We start from the raw sequence: 25,052 nt of genomic DNA, 5'->3' as shown, positions 1-25,052 counted from the left end.
CTTACATCACTTTCGAATATATTATTTAATTATTAATCTTTAAATTTCTCTTTTGAAGTATTCCCTCATTAATAAAAATTATCCAATAAGCATTAGTTTTATTAGATTTAAGGAAGAACCGTCACCAAAGCAACTAAAAATAATTAGATTGGTTTGTAAAAAAAGAGGGACGATATATTTCCAGCTAAATACCTTTGTACATGACAGAATATATGGCATATTCCTCTATATCTCACATGAACTCTCTAGGAAACAAATGGAACTACAACTTCTTGTGTTATATATATATATATATATATATATATATATATATATATATATATTGTCCTTCCGAACAGTTTCATGAAATCTTAATCCATAGGTTTCCGCCCTACATCCGAGATGTTCCCTTGTTAAATAGTTTATCACTTTATTACTCACACGAAAAATAATAATCAATAAAAGAGTTCATTAAACATAAAAAATATTCTTCTAATAATAATTAAAAATGAATCCGATATATGTTCTTTAGTATCCGAATTGACTATTATGCATAGAATTCCTACTGTCAGTCTCACAAAAGAAGAGTTCCCACGATAACAGAAGACCTTCGGAAGCCCGAAGGGAGGCTTACACACATGGAAGAAGATTTAGTCTTCCACATGCAAGGAGACCAAGTCTCAGAAGAAAGATGTAACCCCCGTAGCAGCAGTGAATGGTCATTTCATGATGAAGTGACAGATAAGTACACAAAAGCATAGCGACTGTACACACACAGAAAGACCCGATCACAAGAAAGAGCAGACGAAGAAGATTGATGATGATAACAAAACACAGCTTGTCGGAGATGACAAGTCCCCATGACCAGATCAAGAAGCTTTCTTGATGTCCTTTTGGATTCGAGCTGTTGGCCATACCTCACGCGATGGATTCAGAAAGGTGGTCTTACCCCCCCGAAAGCATCACCGGCAAACTGGTAGCTCCCTCCCAGGCTATAGAATGGCACGCCGACACTTCCGCCGCCTTCTTCGCCGCGGCTTCCGGTAACTTCGGATGACTGCGACACTGCATGTTGCTGCCCCCGCGCAGTCGCTGCTGCTGCTGCTTTCTCGTCGCCGACTTCCAGCGGCAGCCGCTCGTACTCCGCGTTAGCGAAGGACGCTGCCATCAGCACCACCGGCCCTGCGGCCACCAGCGGCCCCGTGACGGTGCCTCCCAGCACCTGCCCTTGGCCTCCGGCCAAGAACACAGTCAGGCCTCCTGCGCCAGGCGGGGCCGGCGGCGGAAGCACGGTCCCCGTGAGCGACAGGATCTCGAACCGCCCCCTCAGAGCCGCCACCGTTTCGCCGGAAAGCGACGAACCAGGCTGGCGGAGGGCGACGTACGAGACGGCGCCGCCTCCGCTCAGGACGCTCACCCCGCGGCCCCGCCGTAGTGCGTACTCCGTCACGCACTCCATCACATCGGCTCCTTGGGCGACCTCGATCACGTTGGCGCGGAGCGCGTTGGGGCTGTCGTTCGTCACGATGACAGGGGGCTTCGGCTTGTTCTTGGAGCCCGGGGGACGGCCTCGGGGGCGGCGCACGTGGCCTAAGACGCCCTGTTGGTTGCCGCCGCAGTTGTCAGGGCAAAGCTCGGGTTTCGTCTCCTGGGGCGCCTTCGATTCTTCCGGTTGCACGTGGGCGGAAGAAGGCGGTGGATAAAGGAGGTGGTGGAGGTATGGCGAAGACCCTCTCCCGCCGCCGCTTTCACTCCAGGTTTCGTTTCTGGCCATCGCCGAAACATCTACTCTTTCCCACCACCTGTTCGCCAGCTTTGGTTTCCCTTCTCACAGTCTTCTCCACTTCTCTAAAAGGTTCTCTTAGCTTTCAAGTTACCTCTCTCTCTCTCTCTCTCTCTCTCTCTCTCATCTGTGACTCTAATCAACTAACCAGTAAATCTTGCTTAAGACGTGAAATCTTCTTCTACCAACTATAGCTTACACAGTTCTACCACCATCTTCCACTTCGGAAGAATCCTTTCTCAGTAGAAGCATGCAGCTTTTCCAGTACACAACCACTGGAGCAGGAAAAGAAGAGAAGAAATCATAACTTGGGAGATGGTGGTGCTGATGCTATATTCATACCAGTAATATATATGAGGGAAACCTTAACAGCAGAGAATGACAGGAGTTTGGGTGTTCCCTGAGTTGAGTAGGAAAGAAGCTCTTCCACTGGGAAGTGTGCAGATGCATCGAGAGAGAGAGAGAGAGAGAGAGGAGAGAGAGAGAGAGAGATGCAAGCTTGGGCATATATTTCCTAGAGTTAATGGTACTCCTTGTTGGTCCTATTTATAGTATGCCAATGTTGGACACAATAGTGTGGTGTGATCATGCACTATAATATGTGGTGCTACATGAAATCCTTTGGTTATGGGTCTTTAAGTATGGGTTTAGGGTTTTGTAGGTACATGGAATCCTTCATCCTTGCCCTCTTTGAAGATGTTACATCATTGTAGCCTTGTGTTAATGATGCTACTTTGGCATCTTGGTGAATTCAAGTTCAGCAGGTGAGGCATAGTCAGTCAAAATCCTACAAAATAACCAACAAGGCTTATTATATTAACAACTAAATAAAAATATATTTGAATCATTAAATACGGATCTCTGCTTATACTGAAAAAATTATTTTACTCTTGGAATTTGATTGACCTTTTTTTATTTTCTTCATGTATCTTTTAACTTAGTATTGAAGGAATCTAATCAAATATATATTTGACTTAGGTTTCTCATAAGACATCAATGACTGGGTTGGGAGTCAAACCACTCATCATCTTCACTAGAGAAATTTCTTTTCAAGACTTTAGCACCTCATATCGGAAATATAAGTCGGATGTGTTTGAATCCATCATAAGAACTAAGATCTCAGTTCAAGTTCCAAATTTAGATCTTAAATATGATAAAAGTCAATTTGATTTCTTTCCCCTAAGCTTCGACGTATATAACATGTACAGTTGATTTCCAATGGATGCAAATCATCAATAAGAAGAGATGCTGATGTGCTCAGAGATGCCTAATTTGACTCGAGCAATAGAAACCATATATTGTATAATATGAGATACTTGTATGAAAAACACAAGTCTTAGCAGCACAACTTTACCAACTAAACCACTTACAAGCCATACAAAAGTGTCTTCTATTATAATGCTTTGTGTATATAAATGAATATTTAAGTGTACTAAATCCATGCAAATTAAGAATCTTCGAAGAGGAGGAGAGGATTGAATGTGATTTCTATTTGGAAATTGGTAGAGCAAATCGAATGTTGCCAATTTAATTTTACTAACCATCCATGGGCAAAAGAAATAGACCGACAATTTATATTATATTATATTATATTATATTATATTTATATTATATTTATATTATATTATATTATATTATATTATATTATATATGTCGAGTAGGTAGGCTTTGACCTCATTTAAGTGGAATTCATCCTAATGAAATGGAATAATGACCACTAATGGTGTTGAATCTCATGTATATTATTTATGATTTTTTTGAGAATAAATCATGAGCACAAATGGATCCTCGAATCTTAGGATAAATGATTAAGATCTTTACCAGCTAAATTAGTTGATACATTCTAAATATATTAGTTGAGGTTTCAAATCCTCAACTCTTGGTAGGAGATTCTACTGCATCATGTAATATTTCAGGTGTGAAAATATATCGAATAAAATTTTAAATTATTTATAATCAATTTTATGCGGGATTATCTGATACAGAATTTGGTGTAAGAATAAAGGTACACAAAAAAATAAAAAAACTGAAGACATAATAAGTCAAACTATAATTTGACTTACCCTTACTAATAATAAAATATTTGTGTTCGATAAATATCAAAGGAATGACTAAAGAATAGTTTGGTTACTAAATAGTCATTAAATGAGTTGAATGGCACATATTATGTTTGATTTCTAACTTAAATCCTGATTAGTTTAATTTAGACTAATCACTAGTTAAATTAAAACATTTATTAATTGGGATTACAATAAATAAGAGTATAGAAACAAGCATCCAAGTTAATGCATTAGGAATAAAATGAAATAGGATTAAAATGAAGCAGTGGCTAATCATCACCTAGTAAAAGTAATAGAGTGAAGGAAGACTACAGCTCGGTATCAGCTAAGGTTTCTGGTCTCCTTAAGTTGATGGCAGCCTTCAAAGTGCAGCATGTGGTTACTTAATCGTTGACTCCTTAAGAAACGATATGTGATGACTTTGATCTATGACACTGATCTTATTTGTTCTGAAGCTAATCGAGGAAAGGAAATGAAGATTGATCTAGTTATGGTATGTTAAACCTATTTACCAATAATTACTAAGATTTTTGGACCAAATATTTGCCACTTATCTTTTTGTGAAAATAAAAAAAATACATTAGGCACTATTTAGTGTTTTATTTTCTATAAATTTTTTAGAAGGTAAATTTTTTTTTTTTTTGACAAAGCTCTACCAACTGAATCAAACGAATCGATAAAATATATTGAATGAGATTAATACTTTAATAGTCACTAAATAATGTCCACTAATTGCATATAAGTCGGAAGTGATAGTAACATGACGGTGGAGGAGTCTCACGTATTGTATGTAGGTTCCTCACGGGAAGCTGCATGAGGTTTTTGTCTTTAAAGATAGCTTCCATGGAACCCATGAATCGACTGTGGAAGATACTTGGAGCCCATGCATGGAGATACGGAAACGAGTACGTGCATTAAATAGAAGCCTTGTTTATTATTACCTCTCCATTATTCCATTGACCAAGAATGGAATGCATATATATAAGTTGTGGGTCATAATATGCGTACACTCCCAACCATGAGCTTATGCATGTAATTTCATTCGTCGGAAAAGACAAATTCAACGATGAGTCAGATTTTGATCGTCCGTTCGAACGAAAGAGGATTGGAGTTGACCAAATCTTTTCACCCAAACATCAAAGTCGTAGGTTAAATCGTCGTACATCTCCTTCCTCAATCATGCCAGCTTAAATGATGTCCAGATCATTTAGTCGTCACAAATCATTCTCCCATATAATAAATATCACGAAGGTGAAAAAAATTCCCAATAAGTTTTCTTTTTGTTTGATAAAAAAGATCATAAATCATCAGATGCTATTCGTGTGGTTGCTCCGACACCACCATCTTAATTTGTCATGGGTTCTTTAAAAAATAATAAGAAAAATTGTTCTATGGGTTGTGAAGGAGCACAATAGGATTATGTTTGCAAGCATCCATATCACCAACGTCATCAACTCGAAGCATCTCGACATAACGAGGCAAAGTAAACGGAGCGGCGCCGCTGCCGCTTCGTCGGCGGTGACCAGACCACGTGCAGCGTTCCCCACCGCCCGCGCCACACGGGTCTCCTCCTCTATACTTGTGGGGTCAGAGACGCCTGCACTCTGGCCCACTTCAGCTGCCACTTAAATTGCTCTATTTGTTCCCATGGACATCATACGTAATCTAGCTTGCGGTTCACTTGTACAACACCTACTATTAACATAATATTCACGTGTGAAGACTTTAAAAAATCTAAAAAATATTTATTATATTTTTATTAAGAATTGAAGGAATGGAATGAGATACATTGAGTCTCACGTAAACTCGCTAAACTTTTATATAAAATATATAACATAGTATATAAGCTAAACTTTTGACCTATTCTCAGGGATATTTTTTTTTAGTTACTAATTTATGAATCGAATTTTACCTGACTCATGAAGGGGAATTAATGATTGGTTCGATCTATAATAATTTTTGAATCGAATCGATCAAACTATATCTTATGTGGTTTTTACCTTTCTATTTATTCTAGATAAAATAATGAAGTATTGGATCTGTTATTTTTTAAAATCGTATATCTCCTTCCCTTTCCCTTGTGATAATTTATCACTTATTTGAATTTATTATATAAATTAAATAATCATTTTCTTTATTTATAAAGAAAGTATTCAAATTTTGACTTAACAAGAGGGATATTGATTGAAAGTGAATTAGGGAATAGTCTTAAATTTCTAAAAATTGATCAAATCAGATAATATATATATTGAGTTTGTTCCATAACTTAAAATTATATATATATATATATATATATATATATATATATATATATATATATATTATTCAGCTCAAACTTTTTTGGATTTTAAGCAGTGGCAGACGTAACCTTGTTTTGGTGTCCAATAAGCCCGGTGTCGGTTTTGGATACTGTGTTTAGGTCTGCAAAACAGTCGGAAACGCGTCTGGTCTGGACAGCCACCACGCTGTAGCCCACTGACGGTGCGGCGACGTGGCATTGTGCGATTCGAGAAAACGGACGGAGGCCACGTGAGATCACCTGATAGCCAATGGGTTGGGTCGGGTGGCCCACCTCGTGATGTGGGCCCAGCGCCACGTGAAGCCCACTCGTGGCTTTAGTGACATCAGTGGGACGGGGGGATTTATTGCACCATGAGCAGGTGGGCGATCCACATCTGCCACGATTCATATCATGCGTGAGAGGTATCGGATGATCATGATCAATCACCGATCATTAATCACGCACACATATTAACAGTCCCAGCAAACGCGAGAATGCATCAAGATGAGTGTTGTTAAAAACCATTCAACTACTACCACCTTAATAGCAAGCATTGCACGCACAGCCGGTAATATTAGGAATCAATTAACGAAAGAAAACAAAGATGATGGTATAGAGCATTCAAACCCTAACACATGTATTCAATCAAGGAAGCAACTAATTCTCCTAAGAACACCGTAAGACTAAGACGGCCAACGGCCAATTAGTCAATTATGTGATGACCCAATTCAATAGGATAATTGACAAAATATGTGTCCAAATTAATAATAGTACACTGATCTAATTCTTCCAAATTGACCTTTTCTTTAGTCATGTATAATGAATGGTGGGTCGACTTGTATGGGTATATAAAGAAAGCGCCAGTTAAAGTCTGCTCGGCAACTATTAAAGTCAGTACTGCAACATTTGCCTAAAAACAATACAACAAGCAACAAGCTTCCAAAAATATGTTTCATGGTTGTCTCCCTCCATGAAATCTGGCAATGATATTCACAATGACATTTCTCTCCTCTCCAATATGTCCTAATGATGATGAATCTTTTTCATGTCTAATAGTTATTTATACGAGACTCAAGAAAGGCCACTAAACCCATTGGTGGCTGTTGTTGTAAAACCATGATAACTACCACTCATGCAGTACAATCCAATAATTATATAGCTGCACCATGCTAAAAACCTGCTGTCATAGAATTTTCTCTTTCCATGATATAGAAAGAACATATTGGAGAATATTGAAGTTGCTAAATCATTAACTATAAAATAACAAATAATTTATAGCCACTATCAAAACAAGCAATAATCCTTTGACACAGCAATTTAACTCGAATCTTGGCCATTTTTTGCTTCTAAATTTGGTACTAAAGAAATAGAATCATAGAAGATTTGAGACTAGTAGAAATAAATGCAAAAGAAAAAAAATTGCAAGACTCATGCCATAATAGACTAGTAGAAGAAGTAGAGATCCGCGTCATAAAAGAGTAAGCAAAACAACGGGGTGTGTGTGTGTATATATATATATATATATATATATATATATATATAACTATGACATCAATGATCATCTAGTTAGCTAACCATACATATTTTAGAAGATACAAGTACAAATTCATTATTCAATAGGTACTGATTTGGATGTAGATTCATGGATGAAAGTAATAACTCAAAGACAGTAATAATATTTCTTATATGAGAATATTTGGGATTAAATAAAAAAAATACTACATAAATGAACTCTAATTATATCCAATGATTCTAACAAGTAACCTTAATGACTTAAAACCCTTAACTAAAAAGGAATTGCAAAAGTCGTCAAAGCTACGGTCAAACTATTTTGTGACCATTTCTTCAAATCAAGCCATCATGTTTGCGTAAGTCAGCATAAATCCTAGGACTTTTAAGACTTCCACAAGGTTCACATTATGCCATTAATGCAATTATTAAAAAACTAACAAATATAAAGATTTCTGTATCCACAATGGTCTTCATATAATTTTGAAGCAAATAGAAAATTGCCTTCATGAATATATTAAAAACAGAATGCAAAAAATCACAATATTTTGTCACTGCAAGGTATTGCTATTCAAATTTTATGACAAAAATTATCATGTGCACTAGTGCAGATTGCTTCCTAACACAAGTAGTTGGATAGGAACAGAGGCATCTCACAGCATACATAAAAGTACATAATGTTATAATAGGTACATTGAGTACGAATGAACAAGAACAATAGCATGAAAAATTGAAGTGGAGATGCAACAAGCCAGAAAGTTCATTCAAATAGTTGAAGCATAAAGAGAACTTTTGACGTCCAAGGACTTAATAAAAATGGCTGGACCAGATTCTGATTCAACAAGAGAAAAAACAAAACACCTGACCCAGCCATATATGAATTTAGAGTAGCCATAAGAAACGACATTGTGTTGTGACTCATCCATGCTTCTCTTCTCTTTCCCGGTTCCATTGCTCAATCCTAGCTCTCCGTTCCTCGCTTCCTTCCCTTATCGGGCTCTTTGTACGTTTTGGACTTCCATGCCGCCGCCTTCCCCCATCTCTATCATGGCTTCCATGTCCATCACCACTCCTCCGCCCATTGTCCCGATGGTCACCACGGTCACGATAATCACCATGATCACGGGATCCCCTTTTATAATATGGGCTTGGACTGTGACTGCGACTTCGACTTCTTCGTGTGTTGGGCCTCCTGTACCGCCCAAATAGTTTCCTCCGGAGCTCCCTACCAATCTGCTTCACATGCATGAAATTGCAGTATCCACCACGGTTGCAACTATTCTCCTCATACTGTCGGCATGTGGCTTCTCTAAAGTCTGTGACAGGAGAAAAGTCCACAATTATAGGGCGCCCCGAGTAAAACCTGCCCTGCAGGGCCCTCATAGCAGCAGATGCTTGGTCCTCTTCTCTATATTGAACATAGACATTCCCAATCATATGATCAGCAAGGTTGTCACAAACATTAAGGTTCTCAATCTCGCCAAACTTGCCAAGCTCCTCAAAGATGTCTTCATAGAAGTCCTCAAAGTGCTCTTGTATCTTCCGAGGGTCAATCGGCTGGCCCTGAGCATCGACACCTGGAGTGATCATGTCTGGGCGCTGATACATATTAGAGAGGAGAATGGTCGGTGATATCGTGGGACGGTTGTGGAGGCGGGAGCATCGATCCCCATGGCGACAAGCCCCAATCTTGAAGTAGAAGGGGCAGTTGACTCTGTCCTTTTCCGTGCCAAAGATCGAAGCCAAATGTTCAGCCATCAAATCCAAGATGTCTGAGAGCCCCTAAAACCTCCAGAAACCTTTGATGGTTGCAATAACATAGTCAATGATCGACCTTTTTTCCCAGAAAGAAAACAAATCTCACCTTTTGGTATGATACAAGTAAAACTTCAACTATGACAGAAGAATGCGAGCAAATAGTACTTTCCCATCGAAGCCGCCTCTTGGCAGTTCCCCACATTGCCGTTGTCTTTAGGAATTTGAAGATCTTGCTATTTCAACCGATCAAGTTGCTAAAATGACAAGCAAAAGTCGCTATATAGTTCAGAAAGAGATTCAAATCTCTCCGGAGCCAAAAACCCTAAGAGAACTGTTTCCTAGGGTGCCGAATAATTGGTGTGAGATCAAATAAAACCATCCAGCGTTTCCTTCCCTAATCGAACGATTTTGATCGCATGAATCGAAAACTTAACATAATTATAACGATGGACAACAAAAAAAACCCTAGGCCGAGTCGGTCAACAAATCAAAGACAAGCCTTAATACGAAAAATGAATTACAGAGCCATTTAAGGTTTAGGAGAATGCGACGTACCTCAACGTGCAAGGAGGACGAGCGGCCGGAGACCACAGGGGCGATCCCCAAAGCAAGGAGCAAGCGAGAGCAAGGGCTACGCTGCGTCGGGACTTCGGGGTAGTGGGTGTCTCCCCGTCTGGAGGATTATTTATATTGTGCGAACCGATTCGTGAGCTCGGTCCGTTCGAGTGGATTTGGGCTCGCGAGATCGTGAGTCGGTCCGTTCAAACCGGAGCTCGGACGCAAATTTAGCAGAGAGTGAGCTCGGTATGTTCGACTCGGTGCTCCGAACCAAAAGGCAGCCCAAATCGACCGGGCTGGGATTTGGTCTCATAAGATCCGAGGGTTCTCCTTTCGGTTCGACCGCGTCGAGTTGATCGAAACGATCGAGCTATTTGTTCATGGTTGAACAACGAAAGTGCTACATAAAGAAAACATAAGAAGGAGTGTCACGAGTAGTTATTTTTGGGCTTGCGAGATCGTGAGTCGGTCCGTTCAAACCGGAGCTCGGACGCAAAGGTAGCAGAGAGTGAGCTCGGTGTATTCGAGTCGGTGCTCCGAACCAAAAGGCAGCCCAAATCGATCGGGCTGGGATTTGGTCTCATAAGATCCGAGGGTTCTCCTTTGGGTTCGACCGCGTCGAGTTGATCGAAACGATCGAGCTATTTGTTCATGGTTGAACAGCGAGAGTGCTACATACAGAAAACATAAGAAGGGGTGTCACAAGTAGTTATTTTTGGGCTCGCGAGATTGTGAATCGGTTCGTTCAAACCGGAGCTCGGACGCAAAGGTAGCAGAGAGTGAGCTCGATGTGTTCAAGTCGATGCTCCGAACCAAAAGGCAGCCCAAATCGACCGGGTTGGGATTTGGTCTCATAAGATCCGAGGATTCTCCTTTGGATTCGACCGCGTCGAGTTGATCGAAACGATCGAGCTATTTGTTCATGGTTGAACAACGAGAGTGCTACATACAGAAAACATAATAAGGGGTGTCACAAGTAGTTATTTTTAGGCTCACGAGATCGTGAGTCGGTCCGTTCAAACCGGAGCTCGGACGCAAAGGTAGCAGAGAGTGAGCTCGGTATGTTCGAGTCAGTGCTCCGAACCAAAAGGCAGCCCAAATCGATCGGGTTGGGATTTGGTCTCATAAGATCCGAGGGTTCTCCTTTGGGTTTGACCGTGTCGAGTTGATCGAAACGATCGAGCTATTTGTTCATGGTTGAATAGCGAGAGTGCTAATATAAGAAGGGGTCTCATAAGTAGTTATTTTTGTTCTCTTCTCTTTTAGCCTATCCAAAATATGAGAGGCAATGGGTGTAGGATATAAATTTATGGTATGCATGGAATAATGTCCGGAAGAAAATTCCTGGCACTGTAATACTTGTTTTTCTGATCCATCATCAATTTAACTTGAGATAATTGATTTAACCTAGTTTATATTTTGAGTAGTATCGAATATGAAAGAGAGGGGTCGTTAAGTATTGAGAACCTACGTGAGAGAGAAGAATTTTTCTGAAGGTGAAAAAGGACAAAAGATACCTCTGTCTCATATCTTATTCTTAGAAAAGATTACATTGAAGTTTTTTTCAGAAAATTCTGTCCAACAACCAATGTAGTACATATGTGCAAACATCTAAATCTCATATATATTTGTTTAGCTTAGTTTCAAATTCAAAGATACATGAGAATGTAGTTTTATATAGTGTCATTCTTATAACTATAGATTTAGCAAGAGAATATATTTTTTTAGATATTATATTGATGTGACATGTCCAACAAGCTTTTCATCCTCTTTGATAGTTTATATGGTGTGTCTAGTAAACGTTGGTTGGATTCTATATATTGAGTTAAAATTGGTTAAAAATAATGATCATATCATTTGCTTCTTCATTTTGCCTTGGGTTAAGAGCGTGTACATCCTTAAGAACATTACCTCAATTATTATCACATATAATAAAAAATAATCAAATTACGCTTTAATTATTTTACTATCCTAGTTGGACGTATTATATATAAAGGGGATATTTTGGGATCAAATGTTTCATCATAGGTGAACACATCATATGGAAAAAAATATGCATTGGGAACGTTAAGTGTTTTTGATGCTTCTTTATCCTTGTTGGACACATCATGCATATCAGAGATGTCTTAGGTTATGTTAGCCTATTTAGATTTGTTTTTTGTAATTTTCATATGTATTATACACAACGGATACATGTTGAACATGTCAAGTAGATGTATCAAATTTCTTTTGCTTCTAATTCTATATAGTGGAGGAAATGAATAGGGTATTGGTCGGTGGTCCATGGTTTGTTAGGAGGCAGCTCCTTTCTCTCATTCTTTATAAGTCTAACTTTTGGTCACCATTGGAAGAAATTGGCTTCAATTGTTAGTGTTGCTAAGCCATAATTTTATTTCTTGGAACAAATTGTTTCTAAGGTTGAAAATTTGTTTAAGATCAATAAAGTTACGTTGATTTGTTCCGGAGATAATTTTGTCCGTATTTGTATCCTATTAGATCTGTCTCTCTCAGTACTTAAAAGAATTTAGATTCAACTGGGATAATTCTAATTCTTCCGGTCTATTGATTCAAAAACTTCCTAATATATATTTTAAGTGTAATAAAGTAGGTTATAAAATATTAATTTATGAATATATTGTCCAGGAGTCCCCGTTGACTTCATCTTGAGAGGAGATTGGGGCGACCACCCCTATACCAAATGTAGAAGATGAATAATTATATGGACCTTGAGTTTAAATCCAAATGAGGTCCAAGGCTAAGATTGGGAGACCTGATCTGGTTAACGGGCCAAGGGTAAGGGAAAAAAATTAGAGCTTTAATCTACCCCCAAATCTTGATTGGTTCAAGGACCAAGGAGAAAAAGGGCTTGAGCCAGAAGTCCTTATAGCTTCATAGTATATTACTTTGAACATAATTAATATAATGAGACTATCTCAAAGAATTTAAGATCATTCATAATGGAAAAAAAAAAAGAGTGTCAGGATAATAAAAGGTCGCACGTAAAACAAAAGCTTACAATGAAAAATCATTTAGATAATGTTAGAGGAAGAAAAATAAGTCTTAAGGAAGACGAAGATAGAGGCAATGATGAAAAAGAGGAAAAGGTGAGCTTAGTAGAAAATAGAAAGAGTGACAAGGGTTAGAAAAGAAAGAACGAGGAGATTATAGATAAGATAAACATCAAAAGAAAATGTGAGACGAATATCATAAAAGACAAATAACGTGACATACGATAATAACAAATAAGAGAGGTTATAGGTGATGGACCAATAACAAAAAGAAGAATATAGCACAAGTATGATGGACGTTGCTTCATGAAAGACTACCATTTACCTAAAATTACAATTTGATACACCAATTCAAAGCGATTTTGAGAATTTACCATAGGATTCCCTAAAGTAATTTTTAAAATTAAGAGAAGCATTAGAGAAAAGTGAGAGGTGAACATACAAATAAAATAACATACGATAGAGGTTGCAGGTGGTGGGACCAATAGTAATAGCACAAGTGAGAGCATAAAGCAAGCATAGTGGAGTTGCATCGGTACATGAAAGACTATTCGGTACGATTCACCTAAAGTGATAATTCGATGTATTAATTTAGAAGGATTTTGAGAATTTATCATACTTGGGATTCTCCAAAGTAATTTTCTAAAACTAGGACAATCCTGGATGAAAACACATATACTAGAGCTTTTTTAAGTAGATCAACATGATTCATGATTTAATGATTCAAACCAACAACCTAACCTTGAATTGATGATTTTGAACGGAATTGGAATCTTCAATTCTGGTTCTTAAAAATTAGAACCAAAATCGATGATTTCAAAATGAATAAAAACAAAAAAAATAAATATTAAATTTAAAGTCTAATAATAACTTGAGTTTGAATTTTGATAGATTTTTTTTTTAATCAATCGAAACCAATGATTCTAATTTTTTTTATTCTAATTTTAAATTTGATAGAATCAAAACTGATGATAACAAAATCATGGTCAGCGACTACAATGAACCCCCTAAACGGATAAATGTTTATTACTAGAATTTCCAGCTTTAAAAGGTGAAGGACAAGTATTTAGTGAAGTTAATCTATTATGCATTTATAATAATATTGTTAAGTTTCCTAATTGGACCCATCTGATTTTAGTTGAGAAAAAGAGATGATTAATTCCTGATTCTTTCTGACTCCTCAACATTAAAGTTCTTTAAGGTCACATAAGAATGCTTTAGAAAATCTTGCACACAAACAAGCTAGTGAAAGTTACCATAAAATAAATTTGCCATGCTTAGTAGTTGTAAGCATCCCTCAAAATGCAATACAATGCTTGAGAAAAGCCAATCCAATACAAAGAAACTAGTGAAAGCAAGAGCATTGCTCCAAATACAATACAATGCTCGAGAAAAGCCAATCCAATAGATGGAAAGGTTACACAAACAAATTAGTGAAAGCAAGTAGTAGTTATAAGCATTCCACAAAACACAATAGAATGCTCGAGAAAAGCTAATCCATAATAGCCACATATTATGACGATTTAACTTGTTAGTTCTTAAACCAAAGCCACAGCAAGCAGTCAGAAGCTCAGTAATTTGCCTTGTTTACATCATCAAAGTATGGGTGTTCCATAGCTTTCTTTGCTGAAATCCGCTTTGAAGGCTCATACTGCAACATCTTCTGCAAATACAAAGTTCCAAAGACTGAATCAATCTAGACCAAGAAAATCAAATATCAAAGGAAAAAAATAATTTAAAAATAATAATAAACAAAGACAAAAGTTCAAAAAAAAAAAAAAGAATTAAACCATAACATAGTCTCTTGTAAATTTTAATCGGCTTATTATCTCAATGGCTATAAATAAAATATACTAGCATTTAGTACTTCGATATGCTTGAATTGTTCCCAGAGGCATGTTATCAAAGCACTTCGTACTGGGGGTCTCACTGGGTTGTGTATATTCGTATGTGTATGAATTCATACCATTTCGGATTGAAATCTGAAAGTGTTTGATTTAGGTCAATATCTGAAACTAAATTATTTGCTTTGAATGATCCATACTGTCATATTTGTCTCTTGTAAAACGAAGACAATATGCTTCAAATGTTCACCATCTGCTGTATATTTTAATGGGCTAATCATCATCTCAATTGTTAGAAACAAAAGAACACAAGCATCTAGGGCTTCAATATGCTTAAATTGTTCCAACAAAGAAGTGAGCAAAGCACTTCAAAATAGGAATCTCACTGGGTTGTGTTTATTCGTATTCATGTCTAAATTCATACCATTTCAGATTGATATCTAAAGTGTTCCATCTAGTTCAATATCTAATAGCAAAATTATTTGCTTTGAATGATCCGTAGCGTGTCATATTCAGGTTTTTAAAAAAAGATAATTTCTGATGAACTATGCAAAGATAAGAATAAATTAAATATAAAAAACACAGTCGATATAGAAATCCTCTTACCGAGAGTAGATCCAATCCATTATCATCCAGATTAGGAACAGTAGATGACAAACTCTTGGGGCTCCACTGAGGATACTCGTGCCAATTAGGCAATTTGCTTACACCAGGCCAAATTACATCATTTGGTGTACCCAGTAACCTACATCACTAGCATAATCAGAGAAACTAACAGAGTAACCTACTTAGAAGGGACAATAAGAATAAAAGGAATTTATGGATTGAGAAGCACTTTACCTGAAAATATGAAGAAGCTGCTGCAGTTCAGAGTCGCCAGCAAAAAGTGCTTGGGTTGTAATTAGTTCAGCTAAAAGTTCAAAGCCGAGGAAAAAACAGTCAAGGAAGCAAACTTCTTTTAAAATCATGGAAATGGATGTCATATCTAACTATATGATCCAAATTCCTAGCATATCTGAGGTGAGAAATACTTACCAAAAATACAGCCGATTGACCACATATCGATCGGTGTTGAATAGTGTGTGGCCCCAAGGAGAACCTCTGGAGCTCGATACCAAAGAGTCAGGATCTGAAGCAATCAGTTGTCGTTGAGCAAAGTGAACTAGAACATAAGCCGAGATAATCAAGAAATTAAGCTCAAAATTTATACCTCATGAGTATATTTCTTGAGAGGAATAGTGAATGCTCTGCTAAGTCCAAGGTCTGCGATTTTTAACATCATAGTCTTTCGATCCATCAAGAGATTGTGAGGTTTCAGATCTCTACATACATGAAGAAAAGCAAGGAGTTGAAACTCTAACACACGTTCTGTCCGTATAACAATTTGACATTAGAAACAGAAGTATCAAGCAGATTTTTACCTGTGCAGCACCCCACGCCCATGACAGAACGCAATTCCTTTACATAGTTGATACATCAGAATCTGTAGGACAAAGGATTAAGAAATACCTGAGAGTGTCGGCCGAACAATCATTTTAGAACAAATTTCTATACTATACTCCAAACTCCGAGTAAAGCTTCTTAACAAAATTGTTTGCGCTATAGGTTCAACTTAGTGTGATCATTTTGGAACCTCAATAACTACCCTGCAACAATCTTTACTAAGCCGAAAAGTATTCTTTTTTAACCCTGCTCAGGTCATTCAACAATCCGTTTGCACACAAAACATATTTATATACCGATAGGATTAACATGTACAAGTTGGATTAGCAACACGGTCTGTAGGCGTCGTTACCTTCACAGTTTCGGGCGGAATCTGTTCATGGTTCTGACGGAAGCTTCTGATGTATTTCTTGAGATCGGTGTCCATGTACTCAAAGACGAGATACAGAATGGTTTGCCCGTCTTTGTTCTTATCTTGTTTGAGATCCAACAATCTGCAATCACAGGGAAGCCTATCAGCCAAATTAAGAGATGGCGCGTCGAATGACAAGATTTCAAGGATTAGTATAACGTCAGATAGAAAGAAAAAGTAGGACGAGCAATAAAACAACGACCTAGAAACGTGCAAGGGAAATATGTGAATGATTCCTCTATTAGGGGAGCAAGATGAAGTAATGATTTAACTTCCCAAGAGGAATAACCTAGCGGGTAAAGAAACCCTAAAAGGAAGACGAGATGGAACCAAAGCCTAGCGGGTAGAGAAGAGAAAACAACCTGACGACGTGGGGGTCGACGGAGAGCATGCGGAGGAGGGAGACCTCGCGGAGGGTGGTGGGGGGGACGCCCTCGTCGTCCTCGGGCAGGCGGGTCTTCTTGAGGGCGACGATCTTGCCGGTGGCCTTCTCCCTGGCCTTGTACACCTTCCCGTACGTCCCTTCCCCAACCTTCTCCAGCTTCTCGTACGCGTCCATCGCCCGACTCTGCTGCTGCTGCCGCACCGTTGTCGCCATCCTCTCTCTCTCAGTCTGTCTCTCCGATTGTCGCTGTGTGGCTCGATCGAGCAAGGGAAGAAAGGAGGAGAAAAGATAGACTCTGAACGAAGGGTTGTGTTCTCTTTTGGGCAACAAGAGAAGGGGTTTACTTATAGATATCTCTTTTCTTTTTCTATTAATTGTTCTCTACCTTTTCTTGATGCACGCTCGCCTGCCCGCCCCAACGGCTCGCGATATTTGAAATTCGAATTGGCGTGTGGAGCCCTGCCCTCATATGTTGTCACGTGAGATGTGCGTGGGTCTTTAAAAGGAAAAAAAAAAGGAATTAATTTAACACGTTTCCCCAGTATTCTAATTTTTTTAAAAGCTTTTGAAATGACTAACAAAGGCTCAAATAATATATATTTTTAATATTTAAAAGTTTAAAATTATATTATTTTTTATATTTCACTAAATTTAAGTGAATTTACAATCTCTTTGGTGAAAATCATTTGAATATTATCAGAGAATTTTAGAAAACCAGAGTTACATTTTTGTTTAAAAACAAATTATTAATTGAGAAACCAAATGATTTGATCCCTAAAATGACCAAGAAAACAAATTGTTACACTATATCTTTTTTGATAAATAAAATCAAGAAACAAATTATTAACTGATAAACACAAGTAATATATTTTTTTATAATATTTATTCTTTATGGTATTTATGTGAATATAAAATTGGGATTGAGAGGAGGAGAAAGAAAGCGCTTACTTGATGGGTCTTTTTTTTTTTTTTTTTTCCGTATTACTCATCCAAATAAATGTCCATTTCCCTTCACTCGTGTTCCTTTCTCAATTTTTATCATTCGTGCCCCCTTCAAATTTTCCTTGTTCATCAGCCGCTCCTTCATCCAACTCCTTTTCTTTTTATCATCTTCCCTTAATTAATATACTTAATTAAAATAATTTACAAATATTGATGCTTATAGTATTAGTTGACTATTTTTATTTTATTATACTATATGCTAATAATGTTTTATTTTTATATAGGTTTAAAATTTGAGCAAATCGCCTAGAAAAAGCACAATATTCTTATTTTCATTTTTTTTTCTAGCATAAGACCTCTGCTTTTCAAAGTAATAAAACTACCATTAACCAATCTTTTGTCTTTTCCTCTTCTTCCTTCTTTCTCAAATTTAACCAACTCATTGAATTGAACCAAACTTGTTCAATCCAAAACTTAAACCGGTCTAAAATAAATAATAGTGAATAAAATTTGCATAAATGGTTGAAATTCTTAAAGGGTTAAGAATAGAAAAAGTGACAATTTAGGCATTTGAAGTCATTCTATGTTTTTCAGAAAATTTAAAAAATTTGTGGTGAAAGAGTGGGCCGAGTTATACTATTTTTGAATAAAGGTATACTGGTTTTAAATAGGATTTCAAAAATAATATAACCTTATTTTAAAAAAATATAAGTTATGTCTTCAAAAATTCTTTGACACTTGAAACTGCATAAACCTCAAAATTCACTACTACCATCTTGCTCATGTGTCTTGTGAACCTCCAACTAAATGATTAAGATGATGCCTTACCAGAAATCCTAGTGAGATACACCAGCAATGGATTCTGGTAGTGTCACCTCCTTTTTCAAGAACTCCTCCCACTCCACCTCCCTTAGCATCTGAATCCTCTCATCTAATGGTACAAAACCTGTTTGTGGACTAATTACTCTATAAGTACCTCCTTTTTATATCAGAAGTATACTGCCTCCCATGTCAGGCCCTTGAAGTTTTCCGGTGAGCAATACTCGGATAGGCATAAAGAGATTCTTTCCTGTTGCAAGGAATCGAATTTAGAGATGATGAGCTCCCGAGATTAATGATCAAGCAGAAACAGTCGATATAGATGACCAAAACATCTAGTGATGAAACATAGGAGGACATGATCATCATGTTTAATAGATTACATGTCCATAATTAGCTAAAATTTCCCAAATAAATGGAGCCAATATCACAGAAGCAATGTTTCAAGAAACTCAAAGTTTGTTAGTTTGTGTAAATACTTCAAAAATATATTTGATCCATAGCTAGAAGTCTTTTGGCATTACCTTGAATCTACAGATATATTGACTGCTACTATAGTGGATGAGAAAGCACATCAAAACATTCTACCAAATAGTACAGTGGTATGTTATACCACTTGCTACCAAAGCACATCAAATTATTTCTTAGAAAAACCAAGTTTTTTGATGGGAGACCTCAAATAAATTCATAAATTGAAGGGAAAGATATTTTTCTTAAAATAAACTAAATATAGAGGATATTACACCAATGAAAAAATATCCTTTGGTTAGTATGAACTTGACAGATTGGTACCAATAAAATGTTTCAGGAAAAAACACTGAGAACAATCGCTTAAAGTTTGAAATGTCAGAAAAACACAATTATTTAGAGTGTATTGATTCAAGTCAGGAATACAGGAAACATATGTAAAAAACCCCCACTTAGACTCAAGTTTCCGTTGCTCTCAACTTGAACCATATCCAACTTTATTTAGAAAGGTCAATATATGCTCCAGATTCATGGGAAAAAGTGGCAACCCCATATAATCAACTCTTCCACTATATGTGTTCAGAGTGCAAAGATCAAGAAAAAAAAAAAAGAAGCCCTGTGGTATAGAAGACGATGACAACAATAAGAAGAAGATCCCAACTACTGGGGACCATCTATGTTAATCTTTTCCCACCATTAAGGTGCTAGAGGGAAGCATCACTAGTTAAAATAAGAACAATGGAGTCTCTTGTATACATGTGCTAACTAAAACCATTCAACTAAAATTCAGACATGCTTTGTCTTAACTGTGTGACTTATGGAGTTATCTGGCTGCATAATATGAACTCAACTACAGTTAGCAGGCACTGGTCTCCAGCTCTATACCCACCAGATCCTGCTGAAATAGGCTTTCTTTTTTTGCCCTTTTATTTGTTTGTATTATTTATTTATTTATTTTGCACGGTTGATCACCAGAAGCAAGGAATAAATATAATTGGTAGATCAATAACTTACTAATGTTAAACTCCATAACTTACTAATATTCAAGTTGTCGAGAAGATAATCAACTCCATGCATCAGTTGAATCTGACCTTGCGCTTCAGGAGCTTGCCGAAGCTTTTCACCCATTTTTGCCAGCCTGCATGACCTTTCCTTCGGTGCTTCACGGAGCTCTCCACAATCATAAGAAGATATCTAGCTGGCAAACACCTCTGAGAGCTTATCTTGTAGAACAGGTTTACATTCAGCACTGCAGAATTTACATGATTTCATGCTTAGACAGCATGGCATATTTCAGAATTTAGTGATCAAACCCAATTACTGAGCATAGAAATCCATGTGAGCCAATTATTACTGGAAACATCTTACACTACCGCTAATCTAAGTTCACTGTGATATAACAGATGAAGTTGCTCAAGTGAAACTTATAAATTGATGAAATATGCAGTCTTATCATAACCTCAAATATAAAATATCGAAGATGTTATACATTACCTGGCTAGAGTAGAGTGCAGAGGATAAGACAACAAATTCACTAGAGCCTTGTCTGTATGTTACCAAATCAATTCCATCCTTCAATAGTTCAGTCGCATCCTGCACATCAATATGTCCAACCAGTATCAGCTAACTCTCTGTTCAACACCTTTTCCATTGTAGGAGAAGGGGAAGCTGAGGAGATTGACATGAATAAAATTAACCAATATTCATACAGCATACATGAACAATCAGATAAACTATCTATAACCACCAAAACCATTCAACAATGTTTTATGGTGATACTTCATGAATATAAACAAGCATTTGGCTAGTAAAGTGTTATCTTGGCTTCAGAATCAGACGTCACACCTTAATTGTGGTAATACGCCCATGAACAGTAAATTACCTTCTTATCTGAAAAATCTTAAACTTCACAAAAAATCCTATAATGTCTAACCATCCAGTAGTCCGTTCCTACTATCTATTAAAATAAAGTGCATAAATTTCATAGATTACTCAAACAGGCCCCATCTTCTTTTTCTATATCCATGAAATTATGACAATGCAGAAATTACTTATACAGGGAATCATCTCACAATAATTTATAGTTGCATTTCTTGACATTGATCTGGTCCAACAAATTTAAGTTTCAACTAACAATTAGTCAGCAGTATATGCCAAGTTCAAAATTGGTTTAAGCATCATTCCGAGTAATATATATGGCTTGAAGCAAAAGTCCTCACTTTTAAGGCAAGCAGCCAAGTACTGAACTGCCACTGTACCAATGCAACCAATCCTATTCACACATTTTATGGTTCTCACACATCTAGGTGTTGTAAGAATATTTGAAATATTAGAAAATATGTCATCTCAAATGCTGAGATGTGAAAGAAGAAAATTGTCTAGATAATGCATTGACTTCAGAGTCATAACATCCAATAAAATGCCAAAAATGCAAACACCTTTACAAATTCACTATCAGATTGTAGGAGAATGTCTGTGGACTGCCATCTATACCCAAAAATCTTGATCAACCCTTATGAAGGAAGAGATCTTAAATGTTGACCATTCATCCACCTAAATGGGTAGAAGACCATGTTAGCACAAAGTAAGCTCCATTAAGAGAGTTACATTACAAGAAAAACCCTAAAATCTGGAGAATCTCAATTACAAGAAAAACCCTAGACGAAGTGACTATAAAAAAATGGACATGCTAATTTAATCATACTTAGCCTTCTCATTAACATTTCGACAGAAAGAATTTGCGATTTCCTAACTTTATTTTGGCAGCTTATTAGTTCATCGTCTCAGTTCATGAACTAATCATCACTAAATTCAAATAGTTCAACACGGACCTCAAGGCAATTGCATGCCACTCGAAAATGGCATCTAAGAAGTGCAAACATATTGGAGCGCACCAAAAATTCAATCTTTACCAGATCTGGAATCGAATTATCATTTCTTCTATTTCCAGTCGCCCTTTGCAAGGTATTGAAATCGCATACGCATAACATAAAACCCGGAATGCCCATAACAAACGACCGGAGAGAGAGAGCGAGAGGGAGAGGGACGGAGATGTTAACCTGGCAAACAGGTAGTTGAATAGCGCCGTCCTCGCTCCTCCGACGTGCAGATTCCCGGTCAGCGACGGAGCGAAACGGACGCGCACCTCGCCCTCCTTGAGACCAGTGGCGGAGGAAGCCAAGACGGAGAGATTTCTCCGGTGAATCGAGAGGTAGGCCTGGACGGGAGAAGGGAGGATGGAGCTCGGGAAACACCCAAATCCGAAGCCATGGCGACCCCATGACTAGACTCGCCATTTCGTCGATGCTGCTACCGACACTGCATGATTCGAAAGCCTTCTATTTTACTTTATTCAAACGACCTGTCGCGGCGAGCGCAGGAAAACGATATGCGACTCTTTTTTTGTAACTTTTATCAGAGTCTGATGCCTTTTTGACCAATGGATCGAGATCAGACGGACATTATTGGGGATCCGAATAAATTCTTCTTCTCGCTTCTCCTTTTGTTGTTTTATATTAATTTATTTTTTTTATAAATGAAATTAAAATGCATAAATTGCTTTCCTCACAAATCAATTGGTCACAACATCAAAATTAGACATCATGAAATATATATATATATATATATATATATATATATAATATTTATATATATTTATATTATCGATGTCAATAATATATATACATGCATTGGCCCATATGGACGACTTTTTGTCAATAGCCTTTTCACCATTGAAAATAACGATTGATTAATGGAAGAATATAATACGTTGATGGATGGTAAGGATTCATAATAACTAATCCCAAAATCTTTTACAATCATGTCTTTAATTCCTTAATTCATTATTCAATGAATTTCTAATAAAAGTTGGAGGTTTATCAAAATAAAAAATCTAATTACTACTATACTAATTAAAATAATTTAATTAATAATATTTGACTTCCGAATATCAATTAATTTCTTAGAACGTGCTCTATTGTTCCATAAAATTATCGTTTCCTCGGATTTTTTTATAGACCTTTTGTGATTAAAGTTTGGTCAAGAAACAAGTTGGCTCGTTGACTAAGTCTGTGTCGTTGACACAAAAGTTTCAAACCTTCCAGTGATATGAGAAAAAGAATAGAATGAATCCATAGACCCAACTTAGTTGGAGCTCTAATTCTTTGGAGAAGATGACAAACAGCTTCGTTGTCTTGAATGCACCATTACCACACACACACATCCAACACATGAAATTGTCAAGGAGGATTCAGATCGGCAAAAAAGAAGGGAAAAATATGTCAACTTGTGCTCTTATCCCTACTTGGGAATAGATCCTTCAGCGGAACCAAACAAGATAAGTCGGCAGCATTGTCGACATCATCGCTGCTGTACTGACTGCAAACCATCCTCGTTTGGCAGTCCAGCGTTCCTTCCCGGTACACGACGATTCCTTCCTCATCCATCTCGCAGTCCTTCATGGGGCGATAAGCTTTCTCAAACACCCGGTCATGCACTCTCGTTAGCGACATCGTCCTGCACCACCACAAGAAACTCTATTACGGTAGTTTACATGATGGGAGATCACTGGAACTCGTGGAAACTCTATTCGTACTGTATCACAGAGAATTCTCTAAAGAAGAAAGATATCATAAGCTCTCCATTTGGAGCAATGAAACTAACTACAAGGCTGGAGATGGGAAGATGATCGAGATGTTGTAAGGAGACGGGGAGTTGGACCAGTCAAATCCTTGTGTTGTGTATTTGCAAAGGTAAATGTAGAAGAAGGAACAGGAACCCAGCGGTGGCATTGGTGGCAATATTGTGAATAAAAGGAAGGGTGGTGGGCCAGGCAGTGCATGTATCACTCACCTGACGTGGAAGAGGTCGGGGACGAAGGTGGGGCCGAGGTAGAACTCGAGGGCCAGAAGGAAAGCCTTATACGCCATCAGGTGGAGGCCGTCGATCCGAGGGTACGGCAGCCGCGGCCGGGGCGGCGCCACCAGACTCCTCCTCCCTCTCCCTCTCCCTCTTCCTCTCTCTCTCCCTCGGCACGCCGCCTCCGACCGGGACGCGTACTCCCTCCACGCCAACGGCGTCTGCTGCGCCCCCTGGGGCGACGACGGAGGAGCCGCCGCCACGGGGAGCGGGACGAAGCCGGCGGAGGCCATGATGGGCTCCAGCTCGTCGTGGGTGATGATGGGCCGGAACGTTGTGGTGTGCCACAGCGCCAGCTTCTTCGCCACCATCTCCTCTATCTTGAGCGGCTTCATATATCGTATCTTCCTCCGCCGTGAAGCGGTCTCGGCAGGTGGAAGGGAGAGGGGAGAGTGGGTACGGAAATAAAGAACCAAGGGGGATAGAATAGGAAGAAACACGCGGAGAGAACGAGAGAGAGAGAGAGAGAGGGCGCGTTCTCATCACGTTACGCAGGCGGAATGGGACATGCCGTTTTGACGATCGCCTTGCGATTTGCGTTCCCATCGTTTCACAAATGGGCCGGGCCTAATCTACTGTACCAATATTATTATTGTATGCATCTCCATCTCTCCACCAATTGACTCCTTTCCCTCACTGGGTGATAGAAAGAAATGTCACCTAATAGATTAGGTGAGTTACGGCAGTCAATCTCACATAGAAAAAAAAAAGATTGGGCAAATTTTCAAACCAAATTTACATTTTGATTTTTTTCCTTTTTGTATTTACTTTCGGAGCAACTTTTTTTTTTTAAATAACAAATGTACCATCGTTCATTGCTGACAAGTTATGAAATCCAGTTGGGTTGACCGGTTCTTCGGTCAAACCAATCCAATGCTGGCCTGAA

General features: G+C 38.0%; 5 protein-coding genes across 8 annotated transcripts; all 5 read right to left on the bottom strand.

Annotated features, from left to right (window-relative positions):
- Positions 1-895: 895 nt before the first annotated feature.
- On the bottom strand, positions 896-2,062 carry LOC103971137 (AT-hook motif nuclear-localized protein 25-like). Its single transcript, XM_009385095.3, has one exon. The coding sequence runs from the start codon at positions 1,751-1,753 to the stop codon at positions 911-913; it is 843 nt and encodes a 280-aa protein (XP_009383370.2). The 5' UTR covers positions 1,754-2,062; the 3' UTR covers positions 896-910.
- A 6,286-nt stretch (positions 2,063-8,348) lies between these two features.
- LOC135614027 (splicing factor U2af small subunit B-like) lies at positions 8,349-10,032 on the bottom strand. Of its 3 annotated transcripts, none has more exons than XM_065111019.1 (3): positions 9,926-10,028; positions 9,477-9,624; positions 8,349-9,411 (listed from the first exon to the last, which is right to left on the bottom strand). In XM_065111019.1, the coding sequence occupies exon 3, from the start codon at positions 9,368-9,370 to the stop codon at positions 8,531-8,533; it is 840 nt and encodes a 279-aa protein (XP_064967091.1). In that variant the 5' UTR covers positions 9,371-9,411; positions 9,477-9,624; positions 9,926-10,028; the 3' UTR covers positions 8,349-8,530. The 3 variants fall into 3 exon arrangements, with proteins under 3 accessions (XP_064967091.1, XP_064967090.1, XP_064967089.1); XM_065111018.1 differs by having other exon boundaries at positions 9,536-9,624; XM_065111017.1 differs by lacking the exon at positions 9,477-9,624 and having other exon boundaries at positions 9,926-10,032.
- A 4,250-nt stretch (positions 10,033-14,282) lies between these two features.
- Positions 14,283-17,341, bottom strand: LOC135614026 (cyclin-dependent kinase B2-1-like). Its single transcript, XM_065111016.1, has 8 exons — positions 16,998-17,341; positions 16,576-16,717; positions 16,202-16,263; positions 15,991-16,102; positions 15,816-15,909; positions 15,621-15,690; positions 15,387-15,525; positions 14,283-14,599 (listed from the first exon to the last, which is right to left on the bottom strand). The coding sequence occupies exons 1-8, from the start codon at positions 17,231-17,233 to the stop codon at positions 14,507-14,509; spliced, it is 948 nt and encodes a 315-aa protein (XP_064967088.1). The 5' UTR covers positions 17,234-17,341; the 3' UTR covers positions 14,283-14,506.
- A 1,370-nt stretch (positions 17,342-18,711) lies between these two features.
- Positions 18,712-22,595, bottom strand: LOC135582712 (uncharacterized). 2 transcript variants are annotated; one of them, XM_065110394.1, is made up of 4 exons: positions 22,309-22,595; positions 20,744-20,842; positions 20,287-20,498; positions 18,712-19,031 (listed from the first exon to the last, which is right to left on the bottom strand). In XM_065110394.1, the coding sequence occupies exons 1-3, from the start codon at positions 22,543-22,545 to the stop codon at positions 20,493-20,495; spliced, it is 342 nt and encodes a 113-aa protein (XP_064966466.1). In that variant the 5' UTR covers positions 22,546-22,595; the 3' UTR covers positions 18,712-19,031; positions 20,287-20,492. The 2 variants fall into 2 exon arrangements, with proteins under 2 accessions (XP_064966466.1, XP_064966467.1); XM_065110395.1 differs by having other exon boundaries at positions 20,341-20,498.
- A 774-nt stretch (positions 22,596-23,369) lies between these two features.
- Positions 23,370-24,656, bottom strand: LOC135613371 (uncharacterized). Its single transcript, XM_065110393.1, has 2 exons — positions 24,101-24,656; positions 23,370-23,764 (listed from the first exon to the last, which is right to left on the bottom strand). The coding sequence occupies exons 1-2, from the start codon at positions 24,499-24,501 to the stop codon at positions 23,530-23,532; spliced, it is 636 nt and encodes a 211-aa protein (XP_064966465.1). The 5' UTR covers positions 24,502-24,656; the 3' UTR covers positions 23,370-23,529.
- Positions 24,657-25,052: the final 396 nt, after the last annotated feature.

Source organism: Musa acuminata, chromosome BXJ2-6, assembly GCF_036884655.1.
Source record: "Musa acuminata AAA Group cultivar baxijiao chromosome BXJ2-6, Cavendish_Baxijiao_AAA, whole genome shotgun sequence".
Taxonomy (NCBI): Eukaryota; Viridiplantae; Streptophyta; class Magnoliopsida; order Zingiberales; family Musaceae; genus Musa; species Musa acuminata.
The sequence above is the reverse complement of the archived record's forward strand: the minus strand, read 5'-3'. Positions and strand labels throughout refer to the sequence as shown.

What these genes read in the sequence shown, in the direction of transcription:
- LOC103971137 (XM_009385095.3), bottom strand. Translation starts at nt 1,753, where the DNA reads ATGGCCAGAAACGAAACCTGGAGTGAAAGCGGCGGCGGGAGAGGGTCT.
- LOC135614027 (XM_065111017.1), bottom strand. Translation starts at nt 9,370, where the DNA reads ATGGCTGAACATTTGGCTTCGATCTTTGGCACGGAAAAGGACAGAGTC.
- LOC135614026 (XM_065111016.1), bottom strand. Translation starts at nt 17,233, where the DNA reads ATGGCGACAACGGTGCGGCAGCAGCAGCAGAGTCGGGCGATGGACGCG. An exon ending in TTCCGCCCGAAACTGTGAAG is followed by an intron (nt 16,264 to 16,575) that starts GTAACGACGCCT and finishes TTTGTCCTACAG; the next exon opens with ATTCTGATGTATCAACTATG. An exon ending in TCAAGAAATATACTCATGAG is followed by an intron (nt 15,910 to 15,990) that starts GTATAAATTTTG and finishes TGATTGCTTCAG; the next exon opens with ATCCTGACTCTTTGGTATCG.
- LOC135582712 (XM_065110394.1), bottom strand. Translation starts at nt 22,545, where the DNA reads ATGGCGAGTCTAGTCATGGGGTCGCCATGGCTTCGGATTTGGGTGTTT. An exon ending in TTCAACTACCTGTTTGCCAG is followed by an intron (nt 20,843 to 22,308) that starts GTTAACATCTCC and finishes ATTGATGTGCAG; the next exon opens with GATGCGACTGAACTATTGAA.
- LOC135613371 (XM_065110393.1), bottom strand. Translation starts at nt 24,501, where the DNA reads ATGAAGCCGCTCAAGATAGAGGAGATGGTGGCGAAGAAGCTGGCGCTG. An exon ending in CCCGACCTCTTCCACGTCAG is followed by an intron (nt 23,765 to 24,100) that starts GTGAGTGATACA and finishes GTGGTGGTGCAG; the next exon opens with GACGATGTCGCTAACGAGAG.